Here is a 12,832-nt window from a genome sequence, read left to right as displayed (position 1 = left end):
TCATCTTAAAAAAAAAAAAAAAAAAAATTCACATTGGCAGTATGTTTTGGATGTTATGTCATCATCCATCTGTACTTTGAAGCGCCATCGAGTCGACTTTGCTGCATTTGACTGAATCTGAGCAGGAAGTATATCCCTATAGACCTCAGAATTCATCCAACTGCTTCTGTCACATCATCAATAAATAATTAGTGACCCAGTGCCATTGGAAGCCATGCATGCTCTTGCCATCACACTGCCATCACACTGCCTGCACCATGTACATTTTTTAGAAAAAACACAAGAAACTTGTGTGACAAAAAATGGACCAGACTCAGTGATCACCTTCCTAGCAACAAACTTTCACCCTGCTCTATGTTCCCTACAGATAATATCCAACTAGGCCAGCGAGTGGTGATAGCTATCATGTCTTTGGGGTCATCAGGTGGGAACCTCCTTTCACCTGTGTTTCGTCTAGTTAGGCCCACAACACCTCCAGAAGGCTAGACCGTGAATACTGGCGTCCCAGAGTCACTCCCCTAATGCCAGCCATCACCACTCCTCACACAAAGACAACTATCTCAAACAGCACGACTATCAACTACTCTGACCTCTCACCAACTGCACCAGTGAAAGTGGGGTGGGGATACAGACCCTGGTTTGGGTAGGGGGCATGAAAGTATAGAGGGTGCAGGAGGTGGAGGCACTACAAGCTAGACTAGCAGATTCAGCAACTAAACTCACCTGAACAATCCTATATTCAAATAAAATCAACACACCAACACAGGCCAACTCACCTGGACTAACCGCATGGTGGCAAAGAAGCTCAAACAGGTCATACCCTCCACTTAAATACACTTCCCCTTCCTGGATTTCTTCCTCTGCTTCACCCTAGAGTCTGTCTATCTTAAGAGCTCCCCCTGCTGGGCCCCCAGCTACTATTACTTCTTCTAACCCAAATCCACTGACTGGATCTTACTGCCTCATCTGACATTTCCTTCACTATTTTCCTCACCCTCTGTCCCCTTCCTCCTAACTCCTTCAACAAAGCAACAACAGATCTGGCTACAAACAAACCCTCTACATCCTACTTCCACTGGACAAATCCTAACCTTCCATCCTCGCTGCTCTGCATCCTTACCTAGATCTGCATACCTGAGCTTTCTCCTTTCATATGCTGCTTCAACTAAATCCTCCCACGGCACAGTCAGCTCTATGAAATATACTTTCTTTCTACTCCTAGACCACAAAATTATGTCAGGCCTTAGCTTTGTGCAGGCTATTTCCTGGGGAACAACAAGCTTTCCTCCTAAATCTACCTGCAACAGTCACTAGCATCCTCTAAGCTGCCTTGTTTCCTTATTAACTTATTTCCCTCCTTCCTGCACAAACTGTATTGCAACTCTCTTTGTCTTAGACCCTCCTAAAATTGCCTGCCTCCGTATATCTTCAATGCCTGCAGCTAAGCTTTTTAAAACCTGGTTATGTCGCCACATATATCGGCCTTGTGAGAGACTAACCTTACAACCGGACAAGATGTGCTTTAGAGTTGCAGTACCTGAACACAACGAACATAACGGGTCTCCATTTACCCAGAGTTTTAGGTTCTGGGGAGTTGGCAATACCCCTATCAGAAATCTAATACTACTTTCCTCCATACTACACAGCTCTTTCCAACTAAGCTTTTTCTTCTCTACACCTTCCCAGTTCAACCACTGTCCCTGCTTAGCCTGAGCCACTGCCCTTGCACCTCTTAATATTTCCTCCTGTCTACAAACCTGCTCTACAATTAGCTTCTTCTTCTCTTTGGGATCTGCTCTACTCCACACCGGTTTGCCTGAGCCAAGCCCCAAGCCTCTACGCCATGCTCTGGGAATAGACTGTTTCTTCCAAACTATTCTTAATTGCCTCCACAAAAACTTTAGGATATCAGGTGCGCTTTTATAGACCCGGTAGGGGACTCCATTTGACCCTGGGGCCGAAGAAGCCTTCGCACACATGACTACCTCCTCTGCCTCCTTCCACCTAGGTGGTCTAACATCCATTTCTAGATCTATCTCCCCTAATGGTGGCGTGTCAGGTGGAAGTCCTACTACTCTACTCTGCTCAGAATCTGAATATGTATTTCTCAGGTACTCTTCTACTTCTATCTTTGTCGCTTTAAGCTGCTCTCCCTTTTCCTGGTTAAACAATACTTTAACAAACTTGAATGGGTCCCTGTAAAATGCTGTTCTTACATATTCTTTCTTTTTTCTCTTTTTTCTAAGATGTTCAGCCCTTCTGAGTACAGCTAGCCTATTTCTCAATCCCTCTTGCAACACATTAATTCCCTCTCTCTCTTCCTCTGTAGCTCTTTTCCACTGCTTTCTTAATTGTCTTCTTTCTTTCACTAATTTCTCAATTTCTCTTTGCCGTCTAGACTTAGCTACCTGTACTCTTTCAACCCTCTTTCTATCTTGCACCCCAAATCTTTCGACACCATAAGAGTAAATTATGTCTCCCATTTTCTCTAATCTACCACTTGCGTCTCCTCCTAGTGTACTCAGAATTATTGACAAATCCCTATTGACTGTCTCCCATTCCTTGCTACTATTTGCACTCGGCCATCTAACTCTAGCTTTCTGCTCCATATTTCTCTCTCTAACTGGCCTGTTCACCTCAATATCAGCTGCATCCCTTCTTATAACCTCTTCCTCCACCTCTGTGGCTGTGTTGTTGATATCCTTCAAACTGTGGTTTTCTACCTGTCGCTGGATTTCATCCGACTTACTCAATTGACTTCTTAAAAAGTTCTGATCGATGCGGCCACACTGCCGTCCTTTCCCACACATCTCATTCTTCCTTGATGCACTCTAAGGCCTCTAACTGATGTTATTTTCTGCCAACCACAAGGACAAACCTGGAGAATCTTTCCCTCTAATCTACCATTTTTATTCTCTCCAGCCACACTCGCTATGCCCTTCAAACTATTCTGCCCACTTCTAGTCCTAGAGAATAGGTTCGTGCCCCTATCCTTCACTGAGTCACATATCCAACTCGTAGTCTTATTCGTTCCAGTATCTGTTACCATGTAGTCTGCCTGTGAGTCATCTTCCACCCCTGCTCTCGCTGACCCTTGGGGCATTTTCCTTATCTGACTTGTAGCTCGTGCTGGTTGTGACAAGGCTGTTACGCCCTGCCACTGCTACCTTGGATTGCTAGCCCACGGCAGCACCTATGGGGTCTTTGCCTTACAGAAGATATTGTGTGCTTCGGATCATGAGCTGTTCCAAGCCTTATCCATACTTTCTTTTTTCCACCATTCTGGTACAGGTTGATCTTAGGTTTCATCTGTCCAAAGAATGCTGTTCCAGAACTGGGCTGGCTTCTTCAGATTTTTTTTTGGGAAAGTTTAATCTGGCCTTTCTATTTTTAAGGCTGATTTGCACCTTGTGGTGAACTTTTTTTTGCTATCATGAAGTCTTCTCTTTATTGTAGATTTAGACACTGAGACATACTGGAGAGTATTCTTCACTTGGGTGGATGTTGTGTCAGGGTTTTTCTTCAGCATGGAAAGGATCCTGCAATCATCCACCACTGTAATCTTCTGCTGACTTCTAGGCCTTTTGGAGTTCCTAAGCTCACCAGTGCGCTCTTTTTTTCCTCAGAATGTACCAAACTGTTGATTTGGCCACTCCTAAACATTTCTGCTCTCTCTCTGATGGATTTCTTTTTTTATTTTTTATTTTCCAACCTAAGGATAGTCCGTTTCACTTCCATTTAGAGCTCATTTGACCACATGTTGTGGGTTCACAGCAGCAGCTTCCAAATGCAAATTATCCACCTGAATAAACTCCAGGTTTTGCCTGCTTGATTGATGATGATTTAATGACGTAATAACTCACACCTGTTCATGAAACAGCTTTTGAATCAAATGCCCAATTACTTTTGTTCCCCTGAAGAAGAGGCAGCTGCATATTTTAAAGAGCTGTAATTCCTAAACCATTCCTCCCATTTCGATGTGACTACCCTCAAATTAAAGCTTGGAGTCTGCACTTTAAACCCATATTGATGGTGTAATTGTATCTTGAATATGATTGGTAAACGGCTAAAATAATAAAACTTGTGTTACTGTCCAAATGATTCTGGGCCTAACTGTATGTACAGATTTCTTGATCAGAATGACACCAGGGTCATAGATTATATAAAACATACCCTGAGCTCAGTCCCAGCCAACAATGGGTTCAGGAGGGTAAGGCAGGTCTCCAGTCTATCCCAGATTTAACACGCAGGCAAGATCTAACATGCAGCACAGCTGCAGCTACAACATCACAATCAATTACAACATGGCACCAAATGTGAACAGTGGGAACATTAGAGGCTAAAAGCTCACTGTCAATGGGGCAAATAATGACAATTTCAATGATGAAGTGTCCAAGCTAAAATATAATCCTTTTAATTAAGATAATGCTAATGCAAGTATTAGAGAAGTCTTTACTGTGCATGTGGGTTGTCCTCTGTTGTCCGATGGTTTGAAACATCACAAGTCCGAAACCCCACCAGGCAGTATGTCTGACCTTATAAAAATGTAAACATTACAAAGTGGAACATCCAAGCTCCACAAATCTAGATCTGGTATATCTGTAAATCTGGTCTAACCCTTAACATAGCAAGAATTCATCATAAGTCTTCTCTGAGCAGCAGCCAGGGAGCTTCCATCCAGAGAAAGCTGCACTCTTGCAGACACATTCTATTAACACTGGGTACCTTTCCTTTTTCTCTGGGTTGAGCATTAATCATTTACCTCTCAGCAGTGATGACTTTTTTACGAATAAAATCATAACAATTAGAGCCAAAATTCAACAGCTTTTACCTACCATGGGCAGTGGTCCATTATCAAATGCTGCCACTTTTAATCAACTGTAACACCTGCTTTGTTGTTCTATCATCTCATCTTTTAAACCATCAACCTGTCTTTTAAACCCGATACCTCCCAGGCTATTTAAAGATGTTTTTCCACTAATTAACATTTATATTCTTGAGCTGATCAAAGTGAGTCTTGAATCAGATCTAATCTTGAATCAGAGCTTTTGGCTAATTATACACCCATATCTGATAGAAGCACTCTTTCATTTCCAAAATCATTGAAAAAGCAGTTGTGAACATCTGCATAGGAATGGTTTGTTTGAAGAGTTTCAGTCAGGTTTTAGAGTACATCATAGCACAGAAAAACCACTTGTATCGTATTGTAATGGCTGCAGACAATGGACTGGCCTGCATACTTGTTCTGTTAGATCCTAGTGCTGCTTTTGACACCATTTACCATAATATTTTATTACAACGGCTGAAACATTAGGATCAAAGGAGCCACAAGCTGGTTCAAATCATACTTAGAAGACAGATATCACCTAGTTAATAATTCCAAAGAGGTCTGTCCTTGGAGCAGTCCTTTTCACCCCATATATGCTATGTTATTCAGAAACACAGCATCAATTTTCACTGTTATGCAGATGAGATCACAGCTCTCCTCTGCTAGCTTCTCTTCATTTGCTCTCAGTAAAATTCAGAATAGAAATTAAAATATTAAGCTCCATCATATCTCTAAGAGTTCATAGTTCCTTACTGTCCCAGTAGGCCACTATGCTCTTTAGATGGCCTTTCTGTGCAGAGTTTGCATGTTCTCCCCAAGCCTGCGTGGGTTTTGTCTAGATACTGTGGTTTCCTTCCACTGTCCAAAGACATCATGTTTGGGTTAATTTGTGACTCTAAATTGTCCATAGTTCCAGGGTGTATCCTGCCCTCGCAGGGTGAGTTGGTGTGAGCTAGTTTGAGCTGGGATTGGCTCCAGCACCCCCACGACCCAGAAATGTATAAATGGTTGAAGATGAATGAATATTGCCAAGGGCTTTTTTTATGATTTGGTGAAATATAAATAAATTTGATTTGATATTTAAAAAAAAACAAAAAACAACATTTTATACTATATATCTTTTGTGTTTTTTTTCCCCCATATCAGGTCATAGACATGGATATCTAGCAGGCTTGACTTTGCAACTTCAGTTTTGCTGTGGTTGGAAATGATTGGTGATTAGAGTTTCTCTGATTTTATTCTGATGTCAGACCATCGTGGATGAGCAGCTCATCCTGAAGAGAGTAGCAGACCTGGTGATCAACCTCTATGCCATGACAGCTGTTCTGTCAAGAGCCAGCCGCTCCATCAGCATTGGCCTCAGGAATCATGACTATGAAGTGTGTAAAGTACTTGCACACACACACACACACACACACACACACACACACACACACACACACTACTATGGGCTTCAAGCTGCAAGCTCAACAACAACCCACTGACATTTGTCTCTATGTAACAAACCTTACTTCTCCCCCACCATTGTCACTGTGTGTGTGTGTGATGAATTCTTCAATCAAGAAATCTCATCAGTTTGCATGATAACAAAAAAAAAACTAGCATATCAAGCCCAGGACCCATAATTTTGGGATTTATGAAGCCCAAAGTTATGGGTCCTAAAGCCCAGGATCTGTTTAATCCAAGAGTTATGGTGAGAGGTTTTGGTCTTAATCTTTTAACTAATAGAGTTTTGTAAGGTTGTAAAATTACAAAGCAAAATCCTGGACCTGCAAAGAGCAGCTCTTACATAAGGTAAATGTTTGTGAAAAAAAATTGTAAACATTAAAAATTAAAATAATTAAAAATTAAAAAAATTGTGTAAATGTTGAGAATATTTTGAGGAGAAACAGATCCAGTGCAATTAAACATTTTCTGGAATTAAATGACCACTTTGTAATTATACAGTCAAATTCTAATCTACCCAACACCCACATTTAAAATTGGAATCTTGCATTTATTACTCAAGAAAAAAAGCTATCCAACTGAAGAATAGAATGAAGTAGATGGACCCTTGAAGGACTTTATCCATTTCTGTTTCACAGCATGCACACCCAAAATAACCAATGCCCAGTGGGCAATGCTTTGGAAGATATACAGACTTTTGCTTTATCAAAATCTATCTGATCCTTATAAAATTAACAATAGCTAGTATAAATTTCTTTATGAATAGTAAACATAGCTCAAATTTTGTCTGTAATCCCCTCTTTTTGGCAAGATGTCTGTCTCTCTGATTTTCACCTGGCTGGCTAGTAGTTTACTACCTCCGTCACCACATTTGCTCTAAATTTACAGGGACTATTCAGCTTTTTTGTGAGTATAATATTTAATTTCTATTTAGTTTTAACTAGATTGACAAAGCAGGTATTGCTTTATTTTTCCCAGAATTCTTATTCCAGTTTTTTAATTTCCTTTTCTTTTTTTTTTTGAAGATTTTTAGCTTGTCCTGTATGCAATTTGTTGTATCATGATACCCTCTATAAAAGTTCCCAGAAAATAACCTGGTCAATTGCACTTTTGTTCATTTCCAAAAAATGTCCGATGTGTTTTTTAAGATTTGTACGAAGCTCCTCATTTTATAATAGACAATAGCCAATAGTGATCATTTGCCATCCTTCTTTGTCTTTCTTGTGCCACACCTAAAGGGATAGCCCCCCGCCAAATATTACTGGGAAATTGCCAAAGTCCATTATAATTTTCTTTAATTATTTATGTAAAAATAAATTTGGATTGTTAAATGTTGGGTGCGTACAGGATACCTAAAATTATGTTTTGCCCTGCTAGATTAGCAAAGAGTATTGGTTTTTTTCCACAATTTGTCTTTCTTATTATTATTTTATTACACTTTCAGTTTTGATTACTCTATCATGGATTCTAGGTGTATCTTTTTACAAAAGGTGTGTCTTCTGGAGCATAACCACATCAGAATCTCTTTGTTTTAGGCAGCTTAAAACCTTTCACCTTTCACATATGAATGCAAGCCATTTATATATCTCATCACAGTTAAGTTTAGTATAAGTATTTGACATGAAAATCCTGGACCAGCTGACCTCAGTGATTATAACAATGAACAGTGCATAGAAACCCTGACTGGCGACCCCTCCCTTTGCAAAAATATCAGCCTCCCCTCCAGCTCCATTCAACAAAACCGTAGTCCTCATGATGTCTCTCGAGCACACATCTCTCCAGCTACTCATATGGACAAACTTGTTGGTACTCTTCAGTTAAAGAAAAGCACATAATGGTCATTGAAATAACCTGAAACTGACAAAAGTAATAATAAATTAGAATTTATTGAAAATGTACAAATGAAAATCAGACATTGCTTTTGAATTGTGGCTCAACAGCATTACAAAAAAAAATCAAAAAAGGAAGTTTGAGGGACAGCAAGTTGTTCAAATGTAGATTCCAAATTTCCAAGATTTCATTCCGTTCCACCATCTGTGTGATTTTTCTGGACCAGAAAGTCCAGATTCATGTTCATGCTTCTGATTCATAGAGGCTCACAACTGGCAGGAAAGAAAGATATGTTGCTAATGTTACTGTCAATATAGGGTTAGGGTGTGCAAGTGCTTGCAAAGAGTTTGATCTAGACCTGCTATGTATGTAAAGTGCTGTGATTTGGCACTATACAAATAAATCTGATTTGATTTGATTGGAATATCCCGTAGCTCAGATTCAGGGTCTAGATCAGTCCACACCTCCAGGAGAAGGGCTGATTTGGTTGCTAAGACAATATGAAGCAGGTGGTCATAATGTAAGGCAAGGCAAATGTATTTATAGAGCTGAATTAGTACACAGGGTAGCTCAAAGTGTTTGACAGATACAAAAGTACTATATTCATAAGAGATAAACATTGTAGTCCATCAATCTTAAAAAATTTTAATTTATACATTAATTTAATCTGTTTGTTCACTTTGCTGGGCCGTGACGAAAAAGCCAATGTTTTTTAGCTAAAATGCTGGTTAGTTATAATTTCTGGCATTTTCACATTGTATTTAGATGGGAAGACATTGCGAGAATCCTATGCAACAGCATTTTTCGTATGATCCAGCTACCAACAAAACCAAGTGTAGCATAGAGGGATGAAATTACGGGAAATCATGGCGGCAATTTACAGAGGCACATTCAACAAAAGCATCCAGACGTCTTCAAGAATTTGGCAAAGATCCCATTGCCTCAGTGTTGGATGCTTATGCAAGAGAAGCACGTTTAAAGCGCAGCGAGAACGTCCTGCGTTACCGGGGATCCATGGCTGCAACAAATCCAGACTTCCAGAAATTTGCAATGAGTGTCATAGCGCTCCCTGTCACCCAGGTCAGCGTGCAACGTGCATTTTCATGTTTGAAGTTTATTTATTTATTTTTTGTCAACATATCTAGCCATTCATTAGGCTATGTGTTAAAATGGTAGCTGTAGCTCTGTTTTTGCTATTTCCTCATATTGAGCTATGGGAGAAGCACAATGAAATCTGCTGTTTGGCAATAAATGACTTTGCAGTAATTATTCTTGTATTATTTCATGTAGTTTCTAAGTTGTAGGCATAGGCCTTAACTACAGTGATGCAGCTTGCATAAAGCAGAGGCCTATTGCTGTTGTACTGTTTACTGTAGGGTAGGGACGTATCTACAGTATGTAGACTAATTGCCTTAAATGCCAATTTAAAAGTCCTAAAGCTACCTACCTCTTTATATTTACAAGGAATGTTATTAACCTGTTCGGTAACAAAATTTTTTTTGTTCAAACCGGTTCAGGAACGTCAATTCTTGGGTGAAACATAAAACCGGAAACATTATAATACTGTTTCTGTTCGGAACAAACTGGCAAAAAATTCTGGTTCAAAGCTCTTCGTAAAATACTTTCAAGGATTTAAACATTGTCAGAGTTGAGGCCTGTCTCACATCTTCTGAAAGACTGTTCCAGACTTTAGCAGCATAAAACTGGAATGCAGCCTTACCATGTTTAGTCCTGACTCTGGGTACAACCAGGAGACCACTCCCCGAGGGTCTCAGAGCCTGAGATGGTTCATATGGCTCTAACATGTACGAGATGTACTTCGGTGCTAGACCATGAAGAGACTTGTACGCAAGCAGAGCTTTTTTAAAGTCTATTCTCTGAGCAATGTTGTCCATATCTTCTGTCCATGGTAATCTGAAAACTGCTGGTCTCAGTTTTATAAAAACACATTTCATCAACAATATTGTGCATAATAATTCCAATTCAAGTGCTAGTGATTAAAAAATTAACCAATAAATCCCCACAATTTCTTGTGGTCATATTTCTGTTTGCAGCAGCCTCCTCCTGTGTAATATTTAGTTTTCCATTTAACCATTTTTTCCTAGTCCACTTCATATCTGGTTTTGATGATTGCCCATGTTTCCCACATTTCTAGGTGCTGCTTGCAAATACATTCTGTGCCGAAGCATTCTTTAAGAACAACTATAAAATGACTCAGTTGCAAAAACGTAAGTACAACAGAAATGATAGTGAGCCCTGAGCTTTTTTCAAAATTTCATTAATTTATTTTTTTTAACAGCATGTGTTGTGGAATTACCCCCACCGAGTTGCACATACCATTTTTTTGTTTTTAATTTATGAACTGTGTGCATGTTATCCAGACAAACATTAGAGTGTCATTTGTATTTAGCAAAAGATATCACAATATGTTTCAGATTCTCCTGAAAACAATGATGCCAACATGAAGAAAATTGCCAAGGCGCTCTTGGAGAACAGAGCCTACATCTGCTCTCATCCCCTTGAAAGAACATACTGAGACCAGAATGCTGTCTCTTCATTTTTATTTTTACATTTTTTTGTTTGTATATTATTCATTTAGTTTGACATTAAACATTAAATATTAATTGTAGGGATTTTTATTGATATTTTTGATTTTATTGATTTTATTGAAATATCAAACGTCAGATCTCTGGTGGTTAAGTCAGAAGTTCTCTATAAAATTATTGCTGCAATGCTTTATTGCGTAGGAAACACATTTTAATGCTTATTTTTTGTTTGGGAGCTACTGTCTTTGAAGCTTCTTCTCAAGTATTCCTGGAATACTAATCATCTGGCATGAAGATGCCCTTCTCAGGGTCGGTCAGATCCACAGAAGTCCAAATGTCCAGGAAGTGATACTCTTCACTGAGTCAAGTACAGGAAACAACAGAATGATTAAACTAGGCTTTAATATTTTCTTTAGTATCTGTCAAGCTTGTTTCAAATAAAACTGTTCCATTGTTGACTTGTAGTCATTCTTGAGATATGTATGGTTATGATAATCTTGCTGCTATCCCTGCGCATGCTGGGGAAAAAACAAAGTCAACTAGAAGATTCCTTGGCAGAAATTTCGAGAGTGACGTGGGGGGGGGCTGTTCCCGGGATGGGGACGTTGGACGCGCAATTCCAAAAGCATGATGTGTGTCTCTCTCTATATGTGTGTGTTTGTGTCTTTGTATGTCTGTATATGTGTTTCTGTATGTATGTATGTACACTCACCGGCCACTTTATTAGGTACACCATGCTAGTAACGGGTTGGACCCCTTTTTGCCTTCAGAACTGCCTCAATTCTTCGTGGCATAGATTCAACAAGGTGCTGGAAGCATTCCTCAGAGAGTTTGGTCCATATTGAAATGATGGCATCACACAGTTGCTGCAGATTTGTCGGCTGCACATCCATGATGCGAATCTCCCGTTCCACCACATCCCAAAGATGCTCTATTGGATTGAGATCTGGTGACTGTGGAGGCCATTTGAGTACAGTGAACTCATTGTCATGTTCAAGAAACCAGTCTGAGATGATTCCAGCTTTATGACGTGGCACATTATCCTGCTGAAAGTAGCCATCAGAAGTTGGGTACATTGTGGTCATAAAGGGATGGACATGGTCAGCAACAATACTCAGGTAGGCTGTGGCGTTGCAACGATGCTCAATTGGTGCCAAGAAAATATTCCCCACACCATTACACCACCACCACCAGCCTGAACCGTTGATACAAGGCAGGATGGATCCATGCTTTCATGTTGTTGACGCCAAATTCTGACCCTACCATCCGAATGTCGCAGAAGAAATCGAGACTCATCAGATCAGGCAACGTTTTTCCAATCTTCTATTGTCCAATTTCCATGAGCTTGTGCAAATTGTAGCCTCAGTTTCCTGTTCTTAGCTGAAAGGAGTGGCACCCGGTGTGGTCTTCTGCTGCTGTAGCCCATCTGCCTCAAAGTTCGACGTACTGTGCGTTCAGAGATGTTCTTCTGCCTACCTTGGTTGTAACGGGTGGTTATTTGAGTCACTGTTGCCTTTCTATCAGCTCGAACCAGTCTGGCCATTCTCCTCTGACCTCTGGCATCAACAAGGCATTTCTGCCCACAGAACTGCCGCTCACTGGATATTTTTTCTTTTTCGGACCATTCTCTGTAAACCCTAGAGATGGTTGTGCGTGAAAATCCCAGTAGATCAGCAGTTTCTGAAATACTCAGACCAGCCCTTCTGGCACCAACAACCATGCCACGTTCAAAGTCACTCAAATCACCCTTCTTCCCCATACTGATGCTCGGTTTGAACTGCAGGAGATTGTCTTGACCATATCTACATGCCTCAATGCACTGAGTTGCCGCCATGTGATTGGGTGATTAGAAATTAAGTGTTAACAAGCAGTTGGACAGGTGTACCTAATAAAGTGGCTGGTGAGTGTATGTGCCTATGTATAGGGCTGTATGTATGAATATTTGTGTCTCTTTGTATGTCCCTGGCTGCGTTTTTTGGTCCCCGTCTGTCTATAAGTGTGTGTATGTGTCTGCGTGTGTCTGTATGCGTACTTATATCAGTCTCTGTGTGTTGTGTAGTCGAACACAAATGTCAGTCGTCACAGTTGATCAGCTGCTCTCATATCAGAGGAGTCAGGGATGAGTACATGGATTTGTCAGTCAGAGAGGAAATCCTTCAAAATGATGGCCATAGTCAGTTTT

At 40.2% G+C, this 12,832-nt stretch overlaps 1 protein-coding gene across 1 annotated transcript in view; it reads left to right on the top strand.

Moving 5' to 3' along the window:
* acad9 (acyl-CoA dehydrogenase family, member 9) overlaps positions 1-11,108 on the top strand; it is a 30,864-nt gene extending 19,756 nt beyond the window's left edge. The window contains exons 16-18 of the mRNA XM_029501480.1: positions 6,079-6,207; positions 10,260-10,332; positions 10,540-11,108. Coding sequence (XP_029357340.1) covers positions 6,079-6,207; positions 10,260-10,332; positions 10,540-10,640 — 303 coding nt within the window. The 3' untranslated portion in view covers positions 10,641-11,108. The remainder of the gene's footprint in view (positions 1-6,078; positions 6,208-10,259; positions 10,333-10,539) is intronic.
* Positions 11,109-12,832: the final 1,724 nt, after the last annotated feature.

This window comes from Echeneis naucrates, chromosome 5 (genome assembly GCF_900963305.1).
Source record: "Echeneis naucrates chromosome 5, fEcheNa1.1, whole genome shotgun sequence".
NCBI classification, from domain to species: domain Eukaryota; kingdom Metazoa; phylum Chordata; class Actinopteri; order Carangiformes; family Echeneidae; genus Echeneis; species Echeneis naucrates.
The sequence above is the reverse complement of the archived record's forward strand: the minus strand, read 5'-3'. Positions and strand labels throughout refer to the sequence as shown.